The sequence below is a fragment of the Schistocerca piceifrons genome, chromosome 1, assembly GCF_021461385.2.
Source record: "Schistocerca piceifrons isolate TAMUIC-IGC-003096 chromosome 1, iqSchPice1.1, whole genome shotgun sequence".
In the NCBI taxonomy this organism is placed as follows: domain Eukaryota; kingdom Metazoa; phylum Arthropoda; class Insecta; order Orthoptera; family Acrididae; genus Schistocerca; species Schistocerca piceifrons.
In genome coordinates, this window is record NC_060138.1 from 694322872 (window position 1) to 694350174 (window position 27303).

Sequence of the window (27303 nt, forward strand, 5' to 3'; positions counted from 1 at the left end):
GCCCACTCCTCTTGGGGTGCAGACCGTTCCCTCCTTCTCCGTCTTTATCGTGTTTTAGTTCTGTCTCGCTCGAACTATGGTTGTCAAGTTTATGGTTTGGCTGCTCCTTCCACACTGCACGTGCTGGATCCAGTCCACCATCGTGGTATCCGTTTGGCCACCGGTGCCTTCCCTACTAGCCCTGTTGATAGTCTCCTGATTGAAGCTGGGACCCCCCCCCCCCTTTCTGTTTGGTGGTCCCAGCTTCTGGTGTCTTATGCACTCGCTGTCCATTCCTCTCCCACTCATCCTTCCTATTCTATCCTGTTCCAAGGTCATGGATGTCGCCCACCTGATTCCTGCCCTCGGGCGGGTTTACCGGTTGGGCTCCGCCTTGCGTCTCTTTGCCATGATTTTCAGCTTCTTTCTTTGTCCTGTCTCCCTCGCTCCCTCCCCTCCACCCCTCCTTGGTTAGTTCCTTGGCCTCGACTTCGGATGGATCTCCACCGAGGTCTGAAAGATTCCATCCCCCTGATGGTATTCTGTTCCTTTTTCCACCGAATTTTACAGGAGTTTCGGGATGCTGTTGTTTTTTACACTGATGGCTCTAAATCTGTTGATCATGTGGGATATTCCTTCACGTCCTCTGTTGGAACGGAAAATCATCTGCTGCCACCTACATGTGGGGTGTTTACTGCGGAATTGATGGCAATTTCCCGGACCCTTACCTTTATTAAACATCTCGCTGATATTCACCGTGCTGCTTGTTTCGTTGACTTCCTTTGGGTCCCTGGCCATGTGGGTATCCCGGGTAATGAGCTCGCTGATCATTTGGCTGGGGGAGCAGTCACTTACCCCTGCTTTCTGTAATCCCCCCTGCAGCGCATTTATGGCTTCACATCAAATCCCACTTTGCACAATCATGGGCCAACTCTTGGGAGGCTACTTCCCTGTCTAATAAACTTCGTTCGATTAAGATGACACCAGGCCCATGGTGTTCTTCCTTTCGCCTCTCCCGAAAGGACTCGATCACACTGTGTCGTCTCCGCATTGGCCATACCAGGCTGACCCATGGTTTTCTTTTGCGTGATGAGCCACCCCCACTTTGTGGTTGTGGAGCCTTCCAGTCAGTAGCCCACATTTTGGATGAATGCCCCCTTCTTTTGGCTCTGCGTGCTAAGTACAGACTCCCCCACACTTTACCTTTGATGATGGCTTACGATTCCCGAATGGTCGACCTGGTTCTCGGTTTCCTCCAGGAAAGGGGCTTTTATTCTCAGTTCTAAGGTTTTTAATCTCTCTCTGGAGTTGGGGCAGGGTGGCGAGTGTTGGGGTGTCTCCCACTGTAAGCCATGTTTGGAGATTCCCGACTCTCCTCCCTGGCCGAGATCCTCTTTTCTTCCCCTTTTTCTCTGTTTTTATCATTTTTTAGGGTTGATTAGTCTCCTTTTCCCATACACACTTCTCCATTTTAGCGGTTGCAACTTTTAAGTCGCAGGGGTCTTGCCTGTGCTGCTTCCGAGGTGGGATGTTTCCTGCCTCTAGAATAGTGTTGGGTTTGCTCTCTTGCTGACTTACCTCATTTTGTTTTTACCATTGACAACATGACTGGCCTTTCACATTTTTTAGCCTTTTCCCTTTTATTGTTCTGACTTTTCTGAGATGTCACACTATCCGAATGGAACACATTTGAAACAAGGGACTGATGACCTTGCTGTTTGGTCTCTTCAACCCCAACCAACAACAACAACAACAACAACACCTATATCTTTCTGTGCGAGCTCTGATTTCCCTTATTTTATCATGGTGATCATTCCTCCCTATGTAGGTCAGTGTCAGCAAACTATTTTCGGAGGAGAAAATTGGTGATTGGAATTTCGTGAGAAGATTCTGTCACAACGAAAAATGCCTTTCTTTTAATGATTTCTAGCCCAAATCCTGTATAATTTCTGTGACACTCTCTCCCATCTTTCGAGAGAATACAAAACATGCTGCCTTTCTTTGAACTTTTTCGATGTACTCCATCAGTCCTATCTGGTAAGGTTCCCACACTGCGCAGCAGTATTCTAAAAGAGGACGGACAAGCGTAGTGTAGGCAGTTTCCTCAGTAGGTCTGTTACATTTTCTAAGTGTCCTGCCAATAAAACACAGTCTTTGGTTAGCCTTCCCCACAACATTTTCTATGTGCTCTTTCCAATTTAAGTTGTTCATAATTGTAATACCTAGGTATTTAGTTTCATTTACAGCTTTCAGATTTGACTGATATATCGTGAAACTGAAGTTTAACAAGTTCCTTTTAGCACTCATGTGGATGACCTCACACTTTTCTTTATTTAGGGTCAACTGCCACTTTTCGCACCATTCAGATATTTTTCCTAAATCATGTTGCAGTTTGTTTTGATCTTCTGATGACTTTATTAGTCGATAAATGACAGCGTCATCTGCAAACAACTGAAGACAGCTGCTCGGATTGTCTCCCAAATCATTTATATAGATAAGAAACAGCAAAGGGCCTATAACACTACCTTGGGGAATGCCAGAAATCACTTCTGTTTTACTGGATGACTTTCTCTTAATTACTACGAACTGTGACCTTTCTGATGGGAAATCACAAATCCAATCACATAACTGAGACGATATTCCATAAGAACGCAATTTCACTACGAGCCGCTTGTGTGGTACAGTGTCAGAAGCCTTTCGCAAATCCAGAAATACGGAATCGATCTGAAATCCCTTGTCAATAGCACTCAACACTTCATGTGAATACAGCGCTAGTTGTGTTTCACAGAAATGATGTTTCCTAAACCCTTGTTGACTGTGTGTCAACAGATAGTTTTCTTTGAGGTAATTCATTATGTTCAAACACAATATATGTTCCAAAATCCTGCAGCATATTGATGTTAATGATATGGGCCTGTAATTTAGTGGATTACTCATACTACCTTTCTTTAATATTGGTGTGACCGGTGCAACTTTCTAGTCTTCGGGTATGGATCTTTCGTCGAGCGGACGGTTGTATATGACTGTTAAGTATGGAGCTAATGCATCAGCATACTCTGAAAGGAACCTAATTGGTATACAGTCTGGACCAGAAGATTTGCTTCTATTAAGTGATTTAAGTTGCTTCACTACTCCGAGGATATTTACTTCTACGTTTCTCATGTTGGCAGCTGTTTTCGATTCGAATTCTGGAATATTTACTTTGTTTTCATTTCAAGAAAAACATAATACAAAGAATATACATACAAGATGCACAATGTTACATAAAATAGCATACGGATTACATCATTTATAATACAAAACATTTTGTGCTAAATAAAAAATAAAGTCGAAGTTGCAAATATTTTTTTTCATTTGATAACTAGTTTCAAGCCGAGACCCATTTTCAAACCAACATAACAAAATGTGTAATGTACATTTACAGTGCATTTACGTGTACGGTACATGCATTACACATTTTTTGACATCTTTGGAAAGCCATTTTTGGGGTCTTGGCTCGAAACTAGTCAGCAAATGAAAAATAAAATATTTGCAACTTGTACTGTGCGACATTTGCCTCCTTTATTTCTTCGTTGGTAGTCCTCGGTGTCGACACACTGCATGCTATACTCGCTGAAAAATGGGGGGTGAAAGTTCAACACTGACTACTGTAAATGATGTAGGCGATAGTTACACAGTTGCATTTCACAGTTCTTTGCTTTCAGTGAAAACCCACAATATTACACAGTTATACAGCCAGTTCACTATTGGTAAACTTTTGATAAGCCTCATTAATAGTTTGCAGGCAAACGTCAGCATACTGCTGCAAAAGTTTACCGTTGAACATCTGTGTGCTATAAAAACCTAAGCACACAGTTCGTGCAGAATAATACGGTACGTGTGACACTACTGAACAGACACTGTCATTGTTCTAACACGTGGGCTATTTGTGTTACTCTAATTCCACTGCATTATTGTTACTCTAAGTGACACAGATTTCCTGTCTGTAAATCGGCCTTGGACTGACTGTCTTGAGACAAAAATTGATACTTTATACATTGTTTGATGTTTAAGTGTCAGAAATTACTATTAAAACGTAACTCATTAAATTAACTGAATACATAAAAAATAGGTTCTTTTTAACAGTTTCTTCCACCACAAAGGTTGGGCCAAATTATTTGTTTAAATCATGAAATTAACAGATATGGTTATGCAAACAATGCTTTTGACAAACCTGGTAATTATTTTGGAATTAATTAAGGGCTGGCTTTGCTAACATGTTTTCGAGTTCAGCCAAATAAATACTTTAAGAATGCTAGTAGTTCTTCTTCCAAATGTTTATAATTAGTACACAATTTATATTTGTTTGTAAGTTAACAGTAGAATTTAAGCCATGAAACAATTATTGATTTCACCCCATAACAAAAGATACTAACTAGACATAGTCAAAATAAATTAGGAAATTGATGACATACATAAAACTAAGCAAAAAAATTAGATGTGGTGGTATTCCTTAAGACTGAGGGCCAACCTTTCTCTTTTATGAAAATGCAGATTATACTCATGTATGTTAATGATAATTAGTCAAAAATTAAAAATAATGAATTTAAGGAGGCAGATGGCAAAACAAGAAAAGAAGTAAAAAGATCCCAGATTTCTTCATCACAACTGGTTTTTCGTTCTATTGATTTACAGAAGTGTCTGTCCCAAGCTACTCTAGTATGCTGGAAGTTCATAAAAATTTTGTAGTAAACTTATCGCTCTAGAAATTCATTTATTCTGATCACAGATACCTATCTCAAAAGCTTGTAGCTTCTTATTTGCTGTCTGAAACAGCATTAAATTTGTTTTTGAGAAGGTTAATGACAGACTGTTTCCTGTGAACCATTTGTATACTTGTTGTGTTACTGTTTCAGTTTTAATCTGTGTTGAGGATTTCATGCCCTTGATCAAGATGCAGGTATCATCAGGAGACATTACTATATTTGCATTGTTATTTACTGATGCTGGTACGTCGCTGAGGTACACTAAGAAGATCAGTGGCCCAATGAATGCATCTCGGGGAACACTGTTCTTAATTCTGATTTTATTGATTTACTTGCACCTGCTAGGGCAACTGTTACATTCTTTGATGCCTCAGTGTGGGAGTTTTCATACTAATATGTTTTAAACAGTAAAAAGTCTTAGCAAGACCACAGAAAACCATCTCAGGATACCATCTACAGTTCATTTAATCTACAATTTCTTTTGTGAGACTGAATAATGCTCTCTCTCTGAGGTGAGCCCTTTGCGAAAGTCAAACTGGGAGGGTGTCAGTGAGTCGTTTTGTGTTATGTTTTCATATGGCCTGCCGTGCACTGCCCTCTCAAATATTTTTGTAGAACAGGCAGCCTGAGATAGGCTAATTGGAAGATATGACATGTCTCTTGCCATCTTTGTGTATTGGCATCACTGTAGCATGGCTTGCATAGATTGGTTACATAAATAGCACAGTATGTTGCTAATTAAGTCACCACATAATTTTAGATATTCTGTTAAACCGGAAGAGCTGGTGCTTTTAGGGATCTTTAGATTTTTATAATTTTGTTGGGTGTTGTGAATTTGAAGTGCAGTGTCATTAAGTAGTTTAAAAGCCTTCTGAGGGAGGCTGAGGTTTTATGTTTGTATGTTTTTGACAACAGAGAAGAAAAATTTATTGAATTCAGAAGCTGCTCTTTTCATATTGTTGTGACTTGTCCCAATTTCTATGAACTGTGATACCCAATTGTGCTACCCCTGATTGTTCTAATATTTTGTCTCTGAAACTTCCTGGCAGATTAAAACTGTGGTGCCCGACCAAGACTCGAACTCGGGACCTTTGCCTTTTGCGGGCAAGTGCTCTACCATCTGAGCTACCGAAGCACGACTCACGCCCGGTACTCACAGCTTTACTTCTGCCAGTACCTCGTCTCCTACCTTCCAAACTTTACAGAAGCTCTCCTGTGAACCTTGCAGAACTAGCACTCCTGAAAGAAAGGATATTGCGGAGACATGGCTTAGCCACAGCCTGGGGGATGTTTCCAGAATGAGATTTTCACTCTGCAGCGGAGTGTGCGCTGATATGAAACTTCCTGGCAGATTAAAACTGTACGCCTGACCGAGACTCGAACTCGGGACCTTTGCCTTTTGCGGGCAAGTGCTCTACCATCTGAGCTACCGAAGCACGACTCACGCCCAGTACTCACAGCTTTACTTCTGCCAGTACCTCGTCTCCTACCTTCCAAACTTTACAGAAGCTCTCCTGCGAACCTTGCAGAACTAGCACTCCTGAAAGAAAGGATATTGCGGAGACATGGCTTAGCCACAGCCTGGGGGATGTTTCCAGAATGAGATTTTCACTCTGCAGCGGAGTGTGCGCTGATATGAAACTTCCTGGCAGATTAAAACTGTGTGCCTGACCGAGACTCGAACTCGGGACCTTTGCCTTTTGCGGGCAAGTGCTCTACCATCTGAGCTACCGAAGCACGACTCACGCCCAGTACTCACAGCTTTACTTCTGCCAGTACCTCGTCTCCTACCTTCCAAACTTTACAGAAGCTCTCCTGCGAACCTTGCAGAACTAGCACTCCTGAAAGAAAGGATATTGCGGAGACATGGCTTAGCCACAGCCTGGGGGATGTTTCCAGAATGAGATTTTCACTCTGCAGCGGAGTGTGCGCTGATATGAAACTTCCTGGCAGATTAAAACTGTGTGCCCGACTGAGACTCGAACTCGGGACCTTTGCCTTTCACGGGCAAGTGCTCTACCATCTGAGCTACCGAAGCACGACTCACACCCGGTACTCACAGCTGAAAGTGTGGTAGTTCTGCAAGGTTCGCAGGAGAGCTTCTGTAATGTCTGGAAGGTAGGAGACGAAGTACTGGCAAAAGTAAAGCTGTGAGTACCGGGCGTGAGTCATGCTTCGGTAGCTCAGATGGTAGAGCACTTGCCCGCGAAAGGCAAAGGTCCCGAGTTCGAGTCTCGGTCGGCACACATTTTTAATCTGCCAGGAAGTTTCATATCAGCGCACACTCCGCTGCAGAGTGAAAATCTCATTCTGGATTTTGTCTCTGTTTCAGATTTTATGATTTCCTCGTGGTTTTTGATTTATTGTCTAACCTGTTAATTTACTGTACGTTACGCACGTTTTTGGCCTTTCTGATTACACAGATTAAGATTTTACAGTATCTCATGTAGTGTATTTTCACTGCTTTGTGTGTACTATTTGTCTGTTATAGGTAGATATCCCTTTTTCTGGTACATGATATTCTAATCCCAAATGTTATCCAGTCTTTCTATCTACCTACATTTGATTTAGTTTTGATTTGTATTTGGTGGAAACTGTTGTAGACCATTTCTAAACATATTCGTGGATTCATTGTTTATTATTCTAATATGCATAACATGAGTGTGTACATGAACTGTTTTCCTGTTGCCAAGTTTTAAGATCACCATTTGATCATCAAAATCAGATAGTCCACATTTTTACTTATATTATTATGTGGGGTCCAGAGAAACACTGTCAACAGCAGTCTTGCTACAGTCATTTACCTCTGTTGAGAATGAAATCATTGAGTGTAAGATAAGACAAGACAAGACATCAATGTTTCTAACTTTCTATGATTGCCATTGGTTGGTAGAAAGTCAGTGTTAAAATCCCCACATAAAATGCTATTTCTGTTGCTCTTGTTAAGTTTTATAATCTGAACAGTCATCAAATTGATGAGATTAAAAAACAAAATAAGTTTGAGAACTTGGACAATGCTGTGCAATCTTGAAGCCAGTGACTTGAGTGTGCACATTTTGAAAGTGACTGCTTATCTCCATTTGTTCTCTAATCTAGCCATAGACTTTTGCATTTGTGGTTCTTGATACTCATTTACAATTCATTCTCTGAACCATAAGTTTGTTGTAGTTGATTATTTTGTTGCCTTGTGGGCCTGTTTTTTCCCTATTTCTTCCCCCTATTTATTTCTATCAAACAATGGAAAATCCAGGATGGAATGTAACAGTATTATGAGAAGGAAAGTTGCTACTCACCATATAGCAGAGATGCTCAGTCGCAGATAGGTGCAACAAAAAGACTCTCACAATTATAGCTTTTGGCTGTTAAGGCCTTCGTCAACAACAGACAGACATATATGCATGCCCACACACACACACACACACGCACACACACGCACACACATGCGCGCAAATGCAAACGCAACTCACTCACATGACTACAGTCTGAAACCACACTGTCAGTGTGGTTTCAGTTGCCTGAGACTGCAGTCATGTGTGCGAGTTGCATTTGCGTGAGAGAGAGAGAGAGAGAGAGAGAGAGAGAGAGTGTGTCTGTCTATTGTTGATGAAGGCCTTAATGGTCGCGAAAGCCGTAATTGTGAGAGCATTTTGTTGTGCCTATCTGCGACCCTATTTATGTCTGTTACCTGATGTACATTTTATGTGGTATTAGATCAACACACAACATTAGCTTAAATATATCTGATATTTTTGCAGTGAGTGTGTCTTGTTGTGGTTCAGTTGTTTAAGATTTGTGAATAATGCAGATTAGAAATGTAGAGAGAAAGATGGGTAAAAGGTAATTCGAAGCAGGGACAAGAGGTGGACAATACCAATAAGTATCTTGTTCGGGGAAGAGAGACATTTCCTGGTTCAGAAGATAGATTGTACTCAAAAATTAAAACTCTTTTAATGGAAGTCTGATTTATAGTAAAAAAATTAAGACTTTGAGTACTATGCTCAAAAATAAAAAGTTAAAAAAAAGAGAAAATACAATGTGGAACATTACCGTACTATGTAGAAATGAATAAAATGTGAATATGAAGGAAGTGAGCTCTTAGATATTAGGTGCACCAAAAATATTAATGCATTGAAATCATTTAAAGCCAGATGCATTGATTACTTACTAACAATGGCAACAGACAGATGCATTAGACATAATCTGGTAGACATTTTGCACAGTCATTACAGACATTAAAAAATACTATAATTAAGGAAAATTCAGGATGGAATAATGACAATATTACGAAAAGGTTACTTGCTACCCACCATATAGCAGAGATGTTGGGCTGCAGATAGGTCCAACAAAAAGACTGTCAAACATAGCCTTAGGCCAAACAGGCCTTCATCAGAATCAGACAACAAAAACACACACACACACAAAAATATGATGTCTAACTCTAATGATGGCCTATTTGGTCAGAAGTCTTTTTGTTGTGCCTATCTGTGACTCAGCATTTCCGCTATATAGTGTGCAGCAACTATCATTTTTATGATATTGTCATTACACAATCATTAAGGAGATTAGATCATTTGGCTGCAGAAAATTCATTATTCTTGCTATCATCATGTTTCAACCAGAGTATTCGAACTTCAGTTACTTCTTGAGTTATCTTTATGTCAGTCAATGGCTTAAGGTATTTTTCTTTATAGATTTGAATCTGCTACAGCAACATCCAAAAAATGGAAATAAGCAACTCACTTCCAATTAAAATACTTCTATAGCTCCTAGTCTTTAAAAATCAATTATAGACTCAGAAAGTGGACTTCAGTATGAAACTTCCTTATTTTTTCTGGGCAAAACTTGATAATTGACTTTATTTGCCATTTTGAAAGGATTCTTTGTAATGGAATTCATATGTAGCCCACTGTTGGCATAATTTGTGACATTGCCAAGCCTGTTGATTTATGTAATATCACTCTTGCATGGATGAAGTATTACTTTCGTGTCAGAAATAAGAGGATCCCAAGAACAACCAACACCAAGTAAACAAAGCTAAATACAGAAATCGGTAATATGAAATCACACCAGATTCAGTACTAGACCTGTTATTAGTTTAATCTACATAAATGACTTTCCAATAAGTTTCAATGATTGTCCACAGTTTGTAATGTTGTACTAAAATGGAAGTCAGTACAGTAACTGAATTAAGGTAGAAGTTGTAGGTTTGTGTGCAGTTCCAATAATCGTTTCATAATTCAGATTTTGTGTTTTGCTTTGTATTCAACATAGATTTACAAGTACTTGCAGCTAATCAGATGAAGTTCCTTAGAACAGGAAACATTTCATTGAAGTATTAATTCTTAATCTACTCAGCTTGAGGTGTAATTGATAATCTGTTTAATACATTGTATTCTTTCGTTGCTGAAAGTATAGAAGTGGCTCTCCTGAGATTGTCTTACATTCTTAGAACTTAATAAATGACTTTCCAAGAACCATTACTCTTTCTCAACTTTTGTGATTTATTTGTATGAGGGGCATTCAATAAGTTATGCAACACATTTTTTTCTCAAAATAAGCTAGCTTTATTCAGGGTTCCAATACGCCATATTATTCCCCACTCTTTTTCAACATAATCTCCTTTCAATGTGATGGACTTTTGCCACCTTACTGGGAGGGCCTGTATGCCTGTATTGTATCACTATGATGGTTGACATTGGAGCCAATGTCTCTCTGCATGAATAACCAATCATCCACATACTGCTTTACGCAGAACACATTCTCCATTAGGCCAAGCAGATGTAAGTCGGAAGGTGTGATATATGGGCTGTAGGGTGGATGAGGAAGAACAGTCCGATGAAATTTTGTGAGCACCACTCAGACGCTCAGACTTGTCATGGAACATTTTTGTGGTGAAGAACACGGTACAGTTACCTGAGGGTAGTGCAACACACTTCAGGGTTGATTGGTGCACCACACAGGAGGACAGTCAATAGAAAAACCCCTTCAGAGTCCCAGAAGACCTTCACCATGACTTTACCAGCTGAGTGTGTGGCTTTGAACTTTGTCTTTGGAGGAGAGGTGGCACTGCAGACTCTATGTGTTGCTGTTTTGTTTCCAGTTCGAAGTGATGAACCCATGTTTCATTGCATGTGATAATGTTCAACAAGAAATTGTCATGATCAGCCTTGTAAACATGGAAGCAGTGCTGCATAAGTGGTCCTTCATTGTTCTTTATGGTCTTTTGTTAGGCTACAAGAACCCAGAAGGAGCACACCTTTGAGTACCCCTAATGGTGGACAACTGTGTCAGAACTACCAACAGAGATGTCCATTTCAACAGTGAGGTGTTTGATTGTGATCCATTGATCACCTTGAATGAGTGTTCACATGTTCCAACATTGCAGGAGTAACAGCTGTGTGTGGCCAGTTGGCATGTGGGAGATCGGACAGGTTTGCGCGACCTTGTTGCAGTGATGATAGACACATTATCCAAAAACTCACTATGCTTTTGTTCATTGCCAGGTCTCCATAGACATTCTGCCAGCACTTACGAATATGTGTGATGCTCTGGATTTCCACCAAAAGAAACTCAACGACAGTTCTGTGCTTAGAACACATCTCCGTTACAGATGCCATTCTGAAGGCTGCGTATAGTGTTGCCAACACGAAATTACAAGGGCTGTTGTGGGAGTATTCCATGATGCCCCACAGCTAATTCCACATTTTTGCAACTGAAGTTGGCTGAGAAAAAAAAAGTGTTGCATTATTTATTGAACACCCCTCGTAACTTCATAATTTTTCATTAACAAACATTGAAAATGGACTCACCAAAAACTGAAATAGATCTGGCCTGAGCTGAACAAAACTGAACCATAATATCTTGTGCAGATGCAGCCACAGGTGCTTAAATAATCTTGCAATAATGTAAACAAGTTAAAGTATTATTGGAATGTATGTTATGTGTTAATTACAATAGAAAAGGGTTAACACAAATAATTTCATATGTGACTTGAAGGTAAAGAACTTGTGTAAATATGTTTCCAAGTACAGTTTTGTCAATTTCGAAATTTTCTGTGCTAAATTTTGTAAAATAAGATTTTTTTTAAAAAAAATTACTATACAAATTATGAAGTTACGAGGGGTGTTCAATAAATAATACAAATTGGTTCCAAGGTGTTTAATTATTTTAATGACTTTCATTGACAGAGGCTTAAATGTTAAAATCATGTTATTTTCTGCATCTGTTTGCATCTGATATATTTTTATAATTCTCATTGTTAGGGAACTCTTATCACATCTGACTTTTAATAGCTATAACCCTTTTGTTTCCAGGAACATGGCACAGGAGACTATTTCCTTGTTGAACATTACCTTCCAGAAGCCTTATTTGAGGATGAAGAGGAAGGAGCATGCATACGCACTCAGCTTCAAGAAGCACATAAACGAAGGCATGGTCTGGATCCAGGCCGGGCAGAAGAGCTTTTCATAGGACTGTCTCAGTCAATGCCTCACTATGGATCTCATTTTTTTCATGCTGTGGCAGTAAGTTATTTGAAGAAACTTAATTTTTGTAAATATGATATTTCAATTATTTGTTTTTGGGTTTTTAGTACAACAGTAAGAGGACATTACCTAATTAGAAATTCTTACCTGGATAGGGATGTGAATTCTGCATAACTCTAATATCCCAATTTTTCCAGTATATAGACAGTTAATATTGGTCTGTGTAAAAAATTCTTCGTTTGAAATATTAGATAACAACAGCAGATGAAAAATATAGAAAAAAGAGCTGTGGCTTTTTTCAAGACAGTTGTGTTTCTCCTAACATACATTTATAAAGTAATCTAGGAGTAATGATAATAATTATAAGTTTGATTAGATTAGTTCTGGTCATATTTTTTGTTAGTATACTTTGCACAAGTAGCCTCCAATGGTTGCTTCTGCCTGTTCACGTATAACTTGATTCGTACCACTTCCCTGAAGGCTTTTCTTCTGCATGGTATTGATGGAACAGTATGTATAAATGAATGAATGAATGAATGAATTACCTCCTACCATGTTATAATGTAGTTTAAAACTACAGAAAATGTATTAACTTAAAAAAATTGCATTATATGGTAGTTACCATTAACCATAACTCTTCACTGTATCTATATGCTAAAGTAAGAACAAACACAATTTGCAGAATGTAGTACTTTATAGAGCAGAATGTAATATACAGTGAACTATAGTTGTATGTAGCATTGGACAACAATAATATAGGTTACAGAATAGCACTCATTTGCTATCGCTTAAACAGTACTGTTTCTTTGGTGGCTCACCAGAGCATGCCAGGGGGCCAACTGACGTGGTCTCTATAAGCAGGCCTGTGAACTGTATGGATGCACATTTCTGAAATTGTGCATGTCATGAGTGAAGGTACGTCACTCCTCTCTTCTAGGGAGTAGGAAAACTACATATATGCATTAAAACACAAGGCATGGAAAAGTATACGGAACAGAAAAAATGCTTTGGTACAGAAAAAAGGCTTTGATACATAAAAAAACAGAACTAGGGATGACATCACCATAGTGATGTACTTGTTCATAGTCAGTGCTGGAGGCTTCAGCGGGGGCATCAGAGATGATGGCCACACAGGACGTAGCAATGGCAGTGGCTGCTGTGTCAGGTGCAGTGGGGGCTACATTGGTGATGACAGTCAAGGAATGGGGGCGGAGGCAGGTACCCCAGACAGCAATCTGCCAGGCAGTTGGCCCTGCTGTGATGCAAATGGTAGTGTCTGTGACAGGAACAGGCATTGGTGGCGGTGGGGGTGATGGTGGGTCCTCCAGAACACCCCTCATTGTGTGTGGCCTCAGCTGTCAAAGTGATGGAATGTCCGCCTGTCAGGAGTGCGGACGATGCACGGGCGCTGGCCTTGGTGATGCTCAATGACAGCAGGATCCCAGTTCATTCGCCGGCTGAAATCACGAGCCTAGACAGGCACACCCAGCTGGAACGGTTGCGGAGTCAGCGACACTGGCGAATGCGGCGCCAGATGCAGCAGTTGTTCAAAAAACAGTCTAAAGCAGCTTCAGGGGCCCTACCAGATACTTCTGCATCTGAGTTTTAAACGTTTGAACCATTAGATTGAGGATGAAATGGGGGAGCTGTGAAATGACGAACACCACTAGCCTGACAAAAAGATGCAAATTCTCAAGAAATGACCTGGGGGCTGTAGTCGGTAACCACGATATATGGAAGTTGCTCAATTACAAAAATCTTAGACAGGGCTGAAATAGTGGCTGCCATGCACGTGAACAGACAATGTGCATTGTAGGGAGAGTAGGAATAGATGTTCACTACAATGAGCAACACTGATTTAGGAAGGGCCAAGCAAAATTGACATGTAGAAACTCCCATGGGTGCTGTGGTGTTGGCTAGTGGAAAGAAGACGCCCACAGGGCTGCCTGTTGCAGTACACAGTGAGTGCAGGCAGCGATAAGACATTTAAAGTCACCATGTATGCCCAGCCAGTACACATGTGGATGGGCCAAAGCTTTGGTGAGAGAGATTTCCGAATGACCGACATGCAGAAGCCTCAGTACATTACAGTGTAAGGAAATGGGAATCACAACCCAGGGAGCAGTGCCCTTGATAGCCAACAAAAGCACCCCATCAAACACTAACAGGTGGTGGTGGGGCCAGCCATGCTGCACAAAAGAGAGGACCCAACTAAGTACAGGATCCGTGGCGATGGCCGATACTATCATGGAGCTAGTGATGGGAAAAATCATTGACCACGTTCTGGTTCTCAGTATCTAAATAGAAACATAGCAACTCATCCTGATTGAACACTGGGTCTGACCTTATCAAAAGGCAAGATATGGCATCGGTGTGTGTGTGCTATCGGTGGGTAATGGATCTGATAATGATAATGGGAGAGGAAGAGAGCCCACTGCTGCAAATGATGTGCTGCCTTGTCCAGCATGAAAGCCGAATGGTTAAAGGTGGTCCTTGATTAAATGGAATGTTGAATCATACAAGAAGATGTGATATTCCTTAAGGACAGTAACAGTTGATAAAGCCTCATTTTCAATCTGAGAGTACCGCTGCTGAGCAGGAGTTAAAGTCTTAGAACCATAAGCAGTGGGTCGTTCAGGCCCGTCCAGGTATTTGTGTGCCTAGACCATGCTGAGAGGCATTGGTAGCCAACATGCTCACCTGGATGAAAAGCGGCCAGGCACAGGGCAGATTGAAGCTTAGATTTAAGCAAAGCAAACGCTTGGTCACAAGCTGGGGACCAGAGAAAAGGTGCATTTTTATGCAAAAGTGCATGTAGTGGCTGAGCAACAGTGGATGCATCTAGTAACAAGTTATGGTAGCATTGGCAAAGCCACAATTGCATCAAAATGGTGATGCAGTGGCTTGACCACTCTGTGAGAAACCTGAAAACCTAAGTACTCAATTGATGGCTGAAAAAATTGAAATTTGGCAAGATTGCACTTGAGTCACACAGACTCAAAACAGAAAACAATGATCAGAGATTTCTAAGGTGATCTTCAATGGAAGAACCCCAAACAATGGTATCATCAACACAATTGATGGAGCCAAGCACAGAGGCTGTCAGTTGTTCTAAAACACACTGAAAAATTGCGGGTGCACTAATGATGCCAATAGGCAAACATTGGTATTGATATAGGCTGAAGAAGGCGCCTAATGGCCTCATCCAGGGGGAGCTGGAGATACAGTTCTGACAAATCAATCTCAGAAAAGAAGTGGCCGCCTGATAATTTTGTGAGGAACTCATCAGGATGGGGCAAAGTGTATGTATCTATCAAAGACTGTGTATTAATTGTGACACTGGAGCCACTGCAGAGGTGAAGCTTACCTTTCAACTTCTTAACAACGACCAGTAGTGTAGCACATTCACTGGAAGAAATAGGCCGAATGGCATCGAGCGACCTCAAATGGTCTAGTTCAGCCTTGAGAGTCATGCAGTGCATCAGGCACTTGCTGCTCCCAAAGAAAACAAAGGTGGCGGTCTCTTTCATGGTAATATGGACCTGAAAACCGGTAGTATAATTGAGCCTGGGGGAAATAAAGATGAAAACTCGAGCAGAGGGACTCCAGTTGCTGATGTGGAACTTGATGTGATAATAAATTTACCTCACTGCCAATGCAGAAACTGAAAGCAGTAAACACATCCAACCCAGACAGGTCAGTAGTGTGGGAATGATCCACAAGGAGGAAGGTGAGAGGGCGAACAAGATTTGTAACAGACAGGAATGGAGAACAGATCTAGGATGAGAATCTGCTGTTTATGGTGGCTAATCAACTTCCACGAAACCTGTGTGAAGGGAAGAGAGCCCAAGTCCACATAGGCTTTGTGGTTTACACAGCTCAGCTCTTGCGTCCACTTGGATTTTTACCTATATATTAAACACACACAGGTCAATAAACAATTTGTTCATGGAGACAGTGATTGAAAGGATACAGTTTATGTCCATCGGTACTACTGTGTGTGCCATGTATGAAGAGAAATGACACACTGATGCTGTGTGGACTTTCTTTCAACACTTGTTGCAAACAGCCCAATGCTTAGGGCACATAGCATGCTTGTGTTAGATGAATCAGTATCTTCTGTGGCCCATCACACTTCAAAGGGCTGTGCTATATTGTGTCGGATTCTCATATTCAAGTGCTTTTCACAGAGTTCCTTATCATGGGCCTGATGAATAATAACATCACACACCATGTGATCAGCATAGGATTTGTGATTGGTGTTAGTGACAAATTTACAATGATGGCTCAACCCATGTGGTTCTGCACCCCAACTTTGTACGATTGGTTTGGGTATTTTTGTCAATGGCAAAATTCTACACATGTTGCAATGACATGTGTTCTGTCACAGTAAAAGGTGGAGAGAAGCTTGCACATCTCATCAGTTGATAAGCTGGCTGGTTCTTGAAAAGGCACAAGTTGGCACAACAACTGATAAATGCTTGGCAAAAGCCAGCAAAGAAAAAAAAGCCCTTCAGCAGTTTGCATCATCCACATGAAAAACCTGGAGATGTTGGTGTAACCATGTCTCATAGGAATCTCAATCTTTAGCTGATTCATCATATGCCAGAAAGGGCGACGGCTGCATTGACAGGAGAATAACGTGCTGCAAACACACAGCTGCCACTTGATTGAGAGCACTGATGAGAGAGCCTGATGTTGTTTTGCAGAAGCTTGCTGCTGGGCGATAATATGTTGCAGTATTTCTTCCATTGAGATATTTGCCGGGTGACTTAGCACTGACACTAACAAGCATAGAAAAAGTAACCCTCACTTGTTGCCAAGTTTGCTATGGCAAGAACGAACATGATTTATGGAACATAGTACTTTATAGAGCAACATGTAAGATACGAGGATTGACTGAAAAGTAATGCCTCCACTTTCGTAACTGTTCAACAGGTGGCAGCATTGATATTTGGCAGGTACTGGCTTGTTGCGTAGCCTCTTCTCTACAGCTCCAGTTGGCGGGAAGCCTTAGCATTGAAAGGTTGTGTTGTTACAGTGTAAAGTATGGAACCCTGTGCAGGTGGTCAGTCAGTGTGATTTAAGCAACATGCAGTCATTGAATTCTTGACAGCAGAAGGTGCCACCCCAAAGGTGATTCATCGGAGAATGAAAGCAGCTTATGGTGACTGTGTTGATGTGAGTACTGTGCGTTGCTGGGCAAGTAAGTTTAAAGATGTTGAGGTGAGAACATCTGACCTGCATGACAAACAAAGAGTTGGATGTCCTGTGACAGCAGCCACCAAGTTTCACAGGCTAAATGTTGACAGATTGATTCAGGATGTTTGTCGTATCACTCAGAGAGAAATTGCAAGCACAATCAATGGCTAACAAGGGTCTGAAAGGAAAAGGGAAATGTTTTCCTGCAGCATGGCAATACCAAACCACACACTTCACGTACAGCAGAACTCCATATAGTCCAGATTTAGCACCATCTGACTTCCATCTGTTCCCAATAATGAAAGACGATCTGTGGGGACATTATTATTCTGATGAAGACGTTGAGAGAACTGTGAGACTGTGGTTGTGGAAACAGAGTATTGATTTTTTCCGTGATGGCTTCAGAAAACTTGTTCATCATTGGCAGAAATGTATTCAATTGGCTGGTGATTGTGTGGTAAAGTGAATATTGGTAATTAAAGAACACATTCTAAGGACTATTTCCACTTTTGATTTATTAAAATATTCCTATCCAAACCCAATTAACAAATATGGAAGCATTACTTTTCATTCAACCCTCTTACAATGAAGTGCAGGTTGTGCATAGCACTGAACACATCGACTGGACAACACTAATGTAAGTTACAGAAGAGGTGGAGCGCTGGTCTGCAATCACTTAATACTGTTTCTTTGGTGGGTCACCAGAGTGTACCAGGTGACTCACCCAGGTGGCCTCTATAAGCAAGCCTGTGAACTTTATGGACATGCTATCTTTGAAATCCCACGTCATGGGTGAAGGTACATCATCTTATTAAGATAATTTCCCATACACTGAAATGAAGGTAAACTTTTGTCTTTTCTCTATCTATCACAATATCATGAATACAAAGAGCTTACATTACATTTCGAGAAACAACTAACATTTTGAAACAACAACTAAAAATAGAACACATTACAAACATTAAAACTGTATTGTTCATGTTGTCCATCATTACAACAATCAACAAAGTCCATAATTTTGTTAAAAGGTCAAATATGCTAGTCTGTGAACTTTCTTTTAGTTTAAGCAATCTATAGGCTTTGCTATTTAAAGGGTATTTCAAAAAGGACTTTACAACTTTAAAATTTCATATAAATTTATTGAAAGAAGATATAGAGCTGGGTTTAGTGTTATTTTGTAGGGAAACTTATCAAGTTTTTTTACCTTTAACTAAAGATATTGTATGTGGCTTCCATTGGTTATCCTGCACGCATACCATCGGAAGTCAATTTCTTCCCAAACTCGTTGTAGTATTGCAGGTGTAACTTGCTCATTGGTGGCATAAATTCTTGCTCTAAGTTCAGGTAGAGAAGCCAGCACAGGAGGTACAAATATGATACCCTTGATGAATCCCCATACAAAATAAAAAATAAAAAAATCGAGTGGTGTCAGGTATGGGGAACGTGGGGGCCATGCAATTGGCCCATCACAGTCAATCCATTGACCTGGAAGGTGGTCACTGTGAAAATCCCAGGCATCTGCCAGGTAGTGGGGTGGTGCACCATCTTGCATGAAGTAACCATTTCATTCTTGGTCATCCTTATCGATCTGTGGTATCAAAAATTGTTGTTACCTATCCAGGTACACTATCCCATTGATGGTTCTCTCATGGCAAAAAAGGGGCCATACACTTTGTTCTTGCTCAATGCACAAAAAACATTCAGTTTAGGGCTATCACGAAGTTACAGTCTTTGATGTGGATTTTTACTGCCCCAAATCCTACAGTTGTGTATGTTAACCTTGCCACTTAAGTAAAAAGTCAACTCCTCACAAAAGATGATTTTTTCCAAAAAATGTTCATTCTGATGTAATCGATTTAACATATCTGCACAGAAGTTCTTGCAAGCAATTTTATCAGTGTCTTTTATTGCTTGTACGATCATCAACCTGTATGGTTTCAAATGCAAACAGTTTCTCAACACATGCCAAACAGTCGTAAGTGGGATTTGCAGTTCGTGAGATGCACACCAGGTCTATTTCGTAGGACTGTTGAGAAAACGTTGTCTCACTCACTCAACGACTTCGTCAGGTGTGCTTGGATGATCTGATTGATTTTCCGTACCTTACCGAGCACCCTGTTTCTGCAAAACATTTATGCCACTCATAAATTGTAGGCCTACCAGGAGGACCTTCAGCATAATTTCTATCCCAAGTACGCTAAACCGTTGTCACTGACTTCAATTCTGCAAGCCAAAACACACAGCTAGCATGCTCGGGACCAGTGAAGGCAGCCATCTTTAACGCAACTGCCGCTAGCACTCCTTACAGTGCGATTTGGCACTAGTGAACCATGCAAGACAAAACTTGATGTGTTTTTCTACAACTTGACATTACAATCACCTCAGTAGATACTTTGAATTAATTTATATGAATTTTCAAAATTGTAAAGTCCTTTTTGAAACACCCTGTATTTGGTGTGGCAAAGTTCCCAGATTTTACATTACATTCTGTTGGTCTAATATAAAGTTCACTGTAGGATTTATTTCTACATAAGATGACTGGATTCTGCACTGTGCTCTCACTTACTGACTGACAGTTGTTCTACCATTGCAGGTCGGGGTGGGGTGGGGGGCAATGTTTCTGTCATATATAGACTTGTAAGGAACCTAGGGATGTCCACACATACTCACTTTTTGTTTGCACAATTAAATAAAACTGAAATAATAAATTAAAGTTGACAAAGAGTGTAGATAGGAATGTAGTTGAGATTAAATTAATTATTCATTCCATAGACCCACAAAAGAGGGGATCCTCCTGGGTGTGGAACATGTCAGATAAACACATTACAAAAATGTAATTATAAAAACTTGAGTTTCATTAATTTTAATGATCCTCAATCAATATACAGTAAAATTATGTACATGAATTAAAATTAAACTTATAATATTTACAGGTTTACCGTATTTACTCGAATCTAAGCCGCACTCGAATCTAAGCCACACCTGAAAAATGAGACTCGAAATAAAGGGAAAAAAATTTTCCTGAATCTAAGCCACCTGAAATTTGAGACTCGAAATTCTAGGGGAGAGAAAAGTTTTAGGCCGCACCTCTAAATCGAAACAAAGTTGGTCCATTGTAATATGAGACACAATTTAGGTCGAATGAATGATGATACAGCTACAGTAGTTTGGTTAGAGTCGTAAGCTTAGCAGTTAAGCTTTACCAGGTAGCCATTGCTATGTGTCAGGCACTCCGTCCGTATTTATACGGGTACCCTTCCTTTTTCACGTGCTTCATTTGCTTTGAATTGATTGCTTATTTTTCTTTCATCTGATATGTGCCGTTCTCTTTTTATAGGTGTTTATGTCACTCTAAGCTGAAAATGCATTACTGTACTGTTCATGCATTGTTGCATTCTGATAATGAGTGTTTACGGCCTGTCGCCGCTCGCGGCATGACTTGCTTTTGTACATGCTACCGCCGCTTAAAAAAAAAAAAGAGGAATCGTCTCTTTAGTGAAAGAATGGCAAGAGACTGCTATTTGTTGTTACTTACACTGCTGCTTTCTTTGATAATGATCAACAAGAACCAAATAATAGACTGCATATGATAGAAGATGTTCTAAACAAGAGTTTAGCGAAAATTTTTCTCCATTTGACAACCTTTAGTACATTACATTCTGCACAGAAATTAGTCATCTTAGATTTAAAAATCTAATCAATTGCTGTGCTTCATTTCTGACTATTAGGCATAAGAATAATATGAATATAAACATGACATGATATGTATATTCTTCCGCATTTGCTGTTGTCTCACTCTAGTTTCGTAGTTTATTAGGCAGACAGGATTTAAATGAGATAGCAGCAAACATGAAAGAATACATGGCAAAATGTTTATATTCTTATTATTCTTATGGTGAAGAGAATACTGCACGTGATTCACAATTCATAAAAGTTCCTATTAGCAACCATCTCTCTCACAGGTAGGAAACAATTCAGAACGTAGAGTTGGCCATATTGACAAACATCCCAAACAGTCTTGCCAGTCGGATTTTCGTAGTACATTGTAATGCTGCTACATTCGAAGATGAACAATACGGAATTTGTATTTACTTTGTTGGATAATGTATGAAAATGCAGTGGTCAAAACTAGAGGCAGAGAAAAAAGCTCGTCTTCCACCTTTTTTTTAAAATTTATTTACTGATGCAGAGGTTTTGGAACCAGTGTTTATCTTTGGCCTGCAAAGCATGCCTGTGTAGTGCTACATATATTCAATGGCAGAAGTTAGTTGTGGCAACACCTACCAACATTTTTCAGAACTTCTGCTTACTTTGCACTCAATTCTAAGACGCAGGCAGTTTTTTGGATTACAAAAACCGGAAAAAAAGTGCGGCTTAGGTTCAAGTAAATACGGTAATACAGCTGCTTTCATTAAATCCATCATTCACACAGTAGCTAGTTACTTGGCTATTACCACCAAGTATTGTCAAAAATTAAAGTAAATTATTCATTTCAATGATCCTCAGTTAAGAACAGTCAAATTATGTACAAGATTTAAAATTAAACTTCCACTATTTACAGACTTAAGACTTACATCTGCTTTCCATACATTCATCATTCACACAGTAGGTGGTTATTTGGCTGTTACAACCAAGTATTGTCAAAAATTAAAGTATAATAAATTTTCATGAAAATGGTCTGCTGCACTTGTTGAGAAATTCATAGATGGAATATGCCTTAAATAGTGTTTGGGCAAAACCCAGTTTGAATTCTAAACAACTAGAAACTTATTCACTTTTAATTTTTGCAAAAGTTCCCAAATAGTGAAACAAATTAACAGAGGATTAATCTTATGGAAAACTAACTTAGAGGCATGATTAATGTTCCCCAAAACTGTGCATAATGTAACAAAAATGTAAGCCTATTTTTACAGTTTTACTAAGTACCAAAATACCTTTCGATATTGTTTCTAAGTGCAACGGCAAGTGAGATAATTCAGTTTATTATTGAGCTCCCTATGTTCAACAGTTCTAAGATTTGACAACAGTTCCAGTTCACAGTCTTCTTAGCACTCTGGCACAGTCTGTGACTACTTTTACAAACTGGCATTTCTTATGAAAATAATTCTCAAATGATTCATTTCTTCCTCCAAGTACTATGGTTTACAGATTCTTGTAGTCCAGTTCACCACTGTCTTAATTAAACCTCTTTTTTGCTTTTTTTGCTTGAGATGGTGTTTGATATTTTTGTATAGTTATGTATGTGTGAGTGGGCTTTCTGTAGACTTTTGCCCCAAAGTTCTGTCATTTTTTCTAAGTTCATGGGGATCCAAAAATGAAATCTGACCATTGTTTGCATTTTCAATTGTGAACTATGTCTAAGAGATTCTTTCTCCATGAGGGCAAAAAGAAACTCACACTTTGTTTTTTTTGTACGTAAAGGCCACTTTTGCTATATCGACAATTCAGACCAATACTATCATGACTACACTTTGTCAGAAGATGAAGTTACAATGCTGCTACATTGTCCTAGCTAATGTTTGGTCTGTGAAATAAAATTGTAACTGTTCTGCTTACTGATTCATCATACAAAGAAGACGTCTGAACACTGTAACTGCAAAGTCCATATATTTCCAGTGTAATAGCATCACAACTGCTGTTACAATCCTTTCACACTCATATCTTCGACAGCTTGCATGATCCTTTATTGTAACAGCTTTTATGATTTTGTTTCAACAACCAAACAAATGATTTAGGAATGGAAATGGAGGAGAAACATTAGAAAAGTAGCTTATCAGAAGGGAAAACCATGCATCAATTCAAGAAGAAAAGAAGTGCAAGAAAAGCTGATAGGTCCAGATTCTTGAATAACTGCAAGGTGCAAGTGTGAAGATAAAGTTTCATTAGATCAAAGATGGAAATTGTTTGAGACATTTTAGGCTTAGAAAGTATAGATAGGAAATGGGATTATCTGAATAAGCTGATTACAAAAACTCCAAGAAAAAAATTAGTAACAGATTGAAAGATGGTATTACATCCAGGCATACTTGCAATTACAGTACACCTTTATTCTTAAATATCAAGTGTAAAGGTATGCAAAACTATGCTATTTATGTAGCATAGTCATGAAAGCATTAAAAATTGTGTTTGATGAAACAAGTGTATAATACTACAGTGACTACGCTACCTGCTGCCTTTGTGAACAGTGTTGTGACCACAAAAGTTAACAACACCTTTGTAAAATCACTAGACTGGTAATTTCTTAATTTGACTGTTAGGAAATATTTTTCATGTTGTGCTGAAAAGACTTTTTTCGTGTGTATGCTCAGTTTATTCAGAGATTTATACATTCTTTTGGTACAGCACCCATTATTGGCATCTCAGATATCATTCTTGAAGTCAATATTGTTTGTAGTTAGCTGCAGCAGATATGCTTTAATTGTGTCATATGTCTGACTGATGTCAGCTATGACGCAGCCATTCTCTTTACCCTTCCTACAAGACATTCTGCTGCCATTAGATTTCTACAATATTTGCTTGCTAGTACTGTCTTTTTTTTGTCTGGAGAAGTACTCAGAAAATGACAAAAATGGCTCACTAAATGAAGAAATGTAAGTCATATTAGAAAATCACACACACACACACACACACACACACACACACACACACACACATTTGTTATGAATGCAGCATTTTTAGAATTGAATTGCATGTCAACCGATGTACTTCTTCTTCTTCCTCTTTTTTCCCCCCTTAGAAGTCTATGAAGAAATTTCTGGAGCAGTGTATACCTTCCTTATGTAGAAATAGATGCATTTATGATCTGCGGAAAGTGAAAATAACTGACTTCCTACAATTACTGTTTTTGATTGTTGCATTCTCCTTGAACACTGTTGTCTGGCAGCACAAATGTATGTTGCTACGCACGTGAGATTTCATTTTAGGTAGTGTGAAGAAGCATGAAAAGAACAATTGTAATCATCACTAGTGAAATTGAAATAGATGTATAGTGAGCCATGGAAGCTTGAGGTGGCTTATTCTCATTTTATTTATTACAGATAGCAAAAAATTTGGAATCCAAAGATGTTCTGTTGGCCATTAATCCAAATGGAATATTTCTGAATGATAGAGAAGATAAATCGTTATTAGAAAAGTTTTTATGGAAGAACATCCAGAGACTCTGGTATAACAAACAACACTTCCTATTATTGCCCAGCTGTGGAGATGAAGTTGGAAAAAGAAAGTTCCTTATGGAGCACAAAAAGTGAGTGATTTTTTTGTCATAATTAGAAAATAAGAAGAATGCTGTGTCTTAGGACAGAGACAAGACAGATTAAACAAATTACTGAAAAAATGTATTTCATTTAATTTTTATACCAGAATGTGTATCATTGTTTTGAAAAGCAGTTGAAGCATGAATTCAAACTGAATATCAGTTGAATGAGCTTAAAATGATTCTTGTATAATGATTGTTTTAATTATAGACTTTAACTACTATGACAGAACATTCATTTATGTGAGTCTACACTGTTCTAACACTGGAGATAGTGCTCTTTAAACAAATGATAAACTGTATTCAAAGTTTGAGTGACAGCCAGTGAAAAATCACGAGCACCCTTGTGGGTGAGGGTTACTTTGTGTGAAGAGCTAGGCATTCTTTTAGTTGCTGTTCTGTAGTATTATATATACATGTCATCGTTGTTAAATGGAGATTAAAATATAAATGCTTCAGAAATTATTTTCTTGACATTTATAACAGCAGATTTATTTCTGGACTTAGAAATAATGTATATGTGAACATAATATCCATATTACTTAATGTTAAATAATGGTTTATGTTCATCTGTACTTTAGCAAACTGAATTTTAGGTATTTGTTGGTCGAGAACTGACAAACTGAATTAGTATAGGCCTTCTCTGTACACCAAGAAGACTGGGGGTGGCCAAGAATTCTGCATGCGAGCAGTGCTCTTACTTGCATATGGAGTTCTGTCACTTGGCTGCACTCTTGTCCCACTGTCTTGCCAGGCTATCTGAGTGGAAATAGGGAGAAACTGTGAAAGCACAACATTTAAACAGCAATGAAATTGTGAAAGGAACACTGAATGTCTCACATGTCGCTTGATTTATGTTTCATAACAACATAGATCACAAAAAATCAGTATATTTAATTATATTTTTGCTTGCTGAAGACATAATAAAATGTATATAACTGGTACAAACTGTTGGCATATGGTCAGACACAGACAATTTCACAGATTTTTGTCATTTGAGTTGCTTCATAAACATGACTCAATTATTTTCATAATCAAAAAAAGCCTGTCATGTACATATGTTGATTGAAATGTTGTATCACATTTGCAACCCCATTATCAAAACTCTTCCTGAGGAAAACAATGAAGAACTCGTGCACAGTTTTATCACAAAAGAATTTGTCTTTGGAGTGGGAACTGCAATGGAGAGCAATCAGTTGCATCTGCACATGTACAGGAGTGTTTTCAACTAAAATGGCAAATGTTCTCAAAAATAGCTCAGAAAAAGATGTAAGATTGGCACTGTTCTCAAAATGTTTAGAGAATTATTCCTGTAATTCTTTCAATGCCACAGTCAATTCTTCAAAATTTGCATGTTCTTTAATGCCATTAAGCTCATGTTTCTCTCTCTCTCTCTCTCTTTCTTCTTCTTCTTCTCTTTATTTTTTATTTTTTTTGTCAGAAGTTGCGCCTTCCACAATGCAATTTTCTTTTTAAATCCATCCCCACAAAATCAGAAATAAATTATTTCTTGCCTTGTGGTGTCTTACTGTGCCTAGTGTGCAGTGAAGTCCCCTTAAAGTGAGAGGTCTGAAATCCATTTTAAGTGTCCTAATTTTCATTCCTGCTTTCCTTTTTTCTTCAGAAACTCAACAATGGCAGGTAAATCAAAATATCCTTCCAGGCATGCCCCTCAGCTGAACCAGTGTTCTTTGCAGCAGTGTATAAAGTTGTAATACTCTTCGTTCAATTCCATCAAAAACTGTTGCAACTCATGATATAATAAAGCATACGACTTCAGAAAATTTACTATTTGCAGCACCAATTTCATCATGTCTAATTTAGCACAAACTGCTTCTTTATGTACAGAGCAGTGAGCTCCGTACAAATTGTCTGTCGATCATTGTACGTGATTTTTTGCATTTTCATCATTAACTAAATCTTAAAGTTTTTTCTGCATGGTGTTGTAATGTTATTCAATAGCAAATATGAGGTACCCATGGATTCTGCAACTACATAACAGGTTTTGACAGTTCTCATCCTTCACTTCCATGATTCCCTTTCATATTTAAAAGTTGGGATGATAGGTCGCTAGACTGCCTCTTTTTGTGCAAACAACTATTGGACCTATGAAATTTCTTTATACCACAAATAAACACTGAAGGATAAGTAAGGCTGACACAATGATTCTGTGAAACTGAAAAAGTCATGCTGACCATGAAATGCCACACCAAATGTGGGAATAAACAATGTCACTTTGCACTGTTAAATAAAATGTTGTGCTGTATTGAGTATTTCTGAGAACCAACGAGTAAAGCTAAGGCATACTGAGACAGGCTGAGCCATAGACTGTATGTATGCTGCACATTGCACTTGCATGAGGTATTGCACACCATGCCCATCCCTGAAATAGAGTAATAATGTGACAGATGTACAGAGAAGTTTTACAAAGTACATTAAGCTTGAGGGCATGACTAAAGGAAATCCTAGGTGTGGTATAATTACTTAAGAGATCATTTTTCTCATAACCTACTCAAAGTGAAAGAATGAATTTATACCGCAGTACAGTTAGTGAACATGTGTAAATATTCTGATGGCATTGTATCACAAGTGCAGCGCATAGCAATAGTTACCTTGAGTAGCTGCATTTGTCAAAAATCTC

The 27303-nt window shown here is 39.0% G+C and overlaps 1 protein-coding gene across 1 annotated transcript in view; it reads left to right on the forward strand.

The window, feature by feature from the left end:
• LOC124710084 (tyrosine-protein phosphatase non-receptor type 13-like) overlaps positions 1-27303 on the forward strand; it is a 242409-nt gene that overhangs the window by 126239 nt on the left and 88867 nt on the right. The window contains exons 8-9 of the mRNA XM_047240895.1: positions 12038-12247; positions 24448-24653. Coding sequence (XP_047096851.1) covers positions 12038-12247; positions 24448-24653 — 416 coding nt within the window. The remainder of the gene's footprint in view (positions 1-12037; positions 12248-24447; positions 24654-27303) is intronic.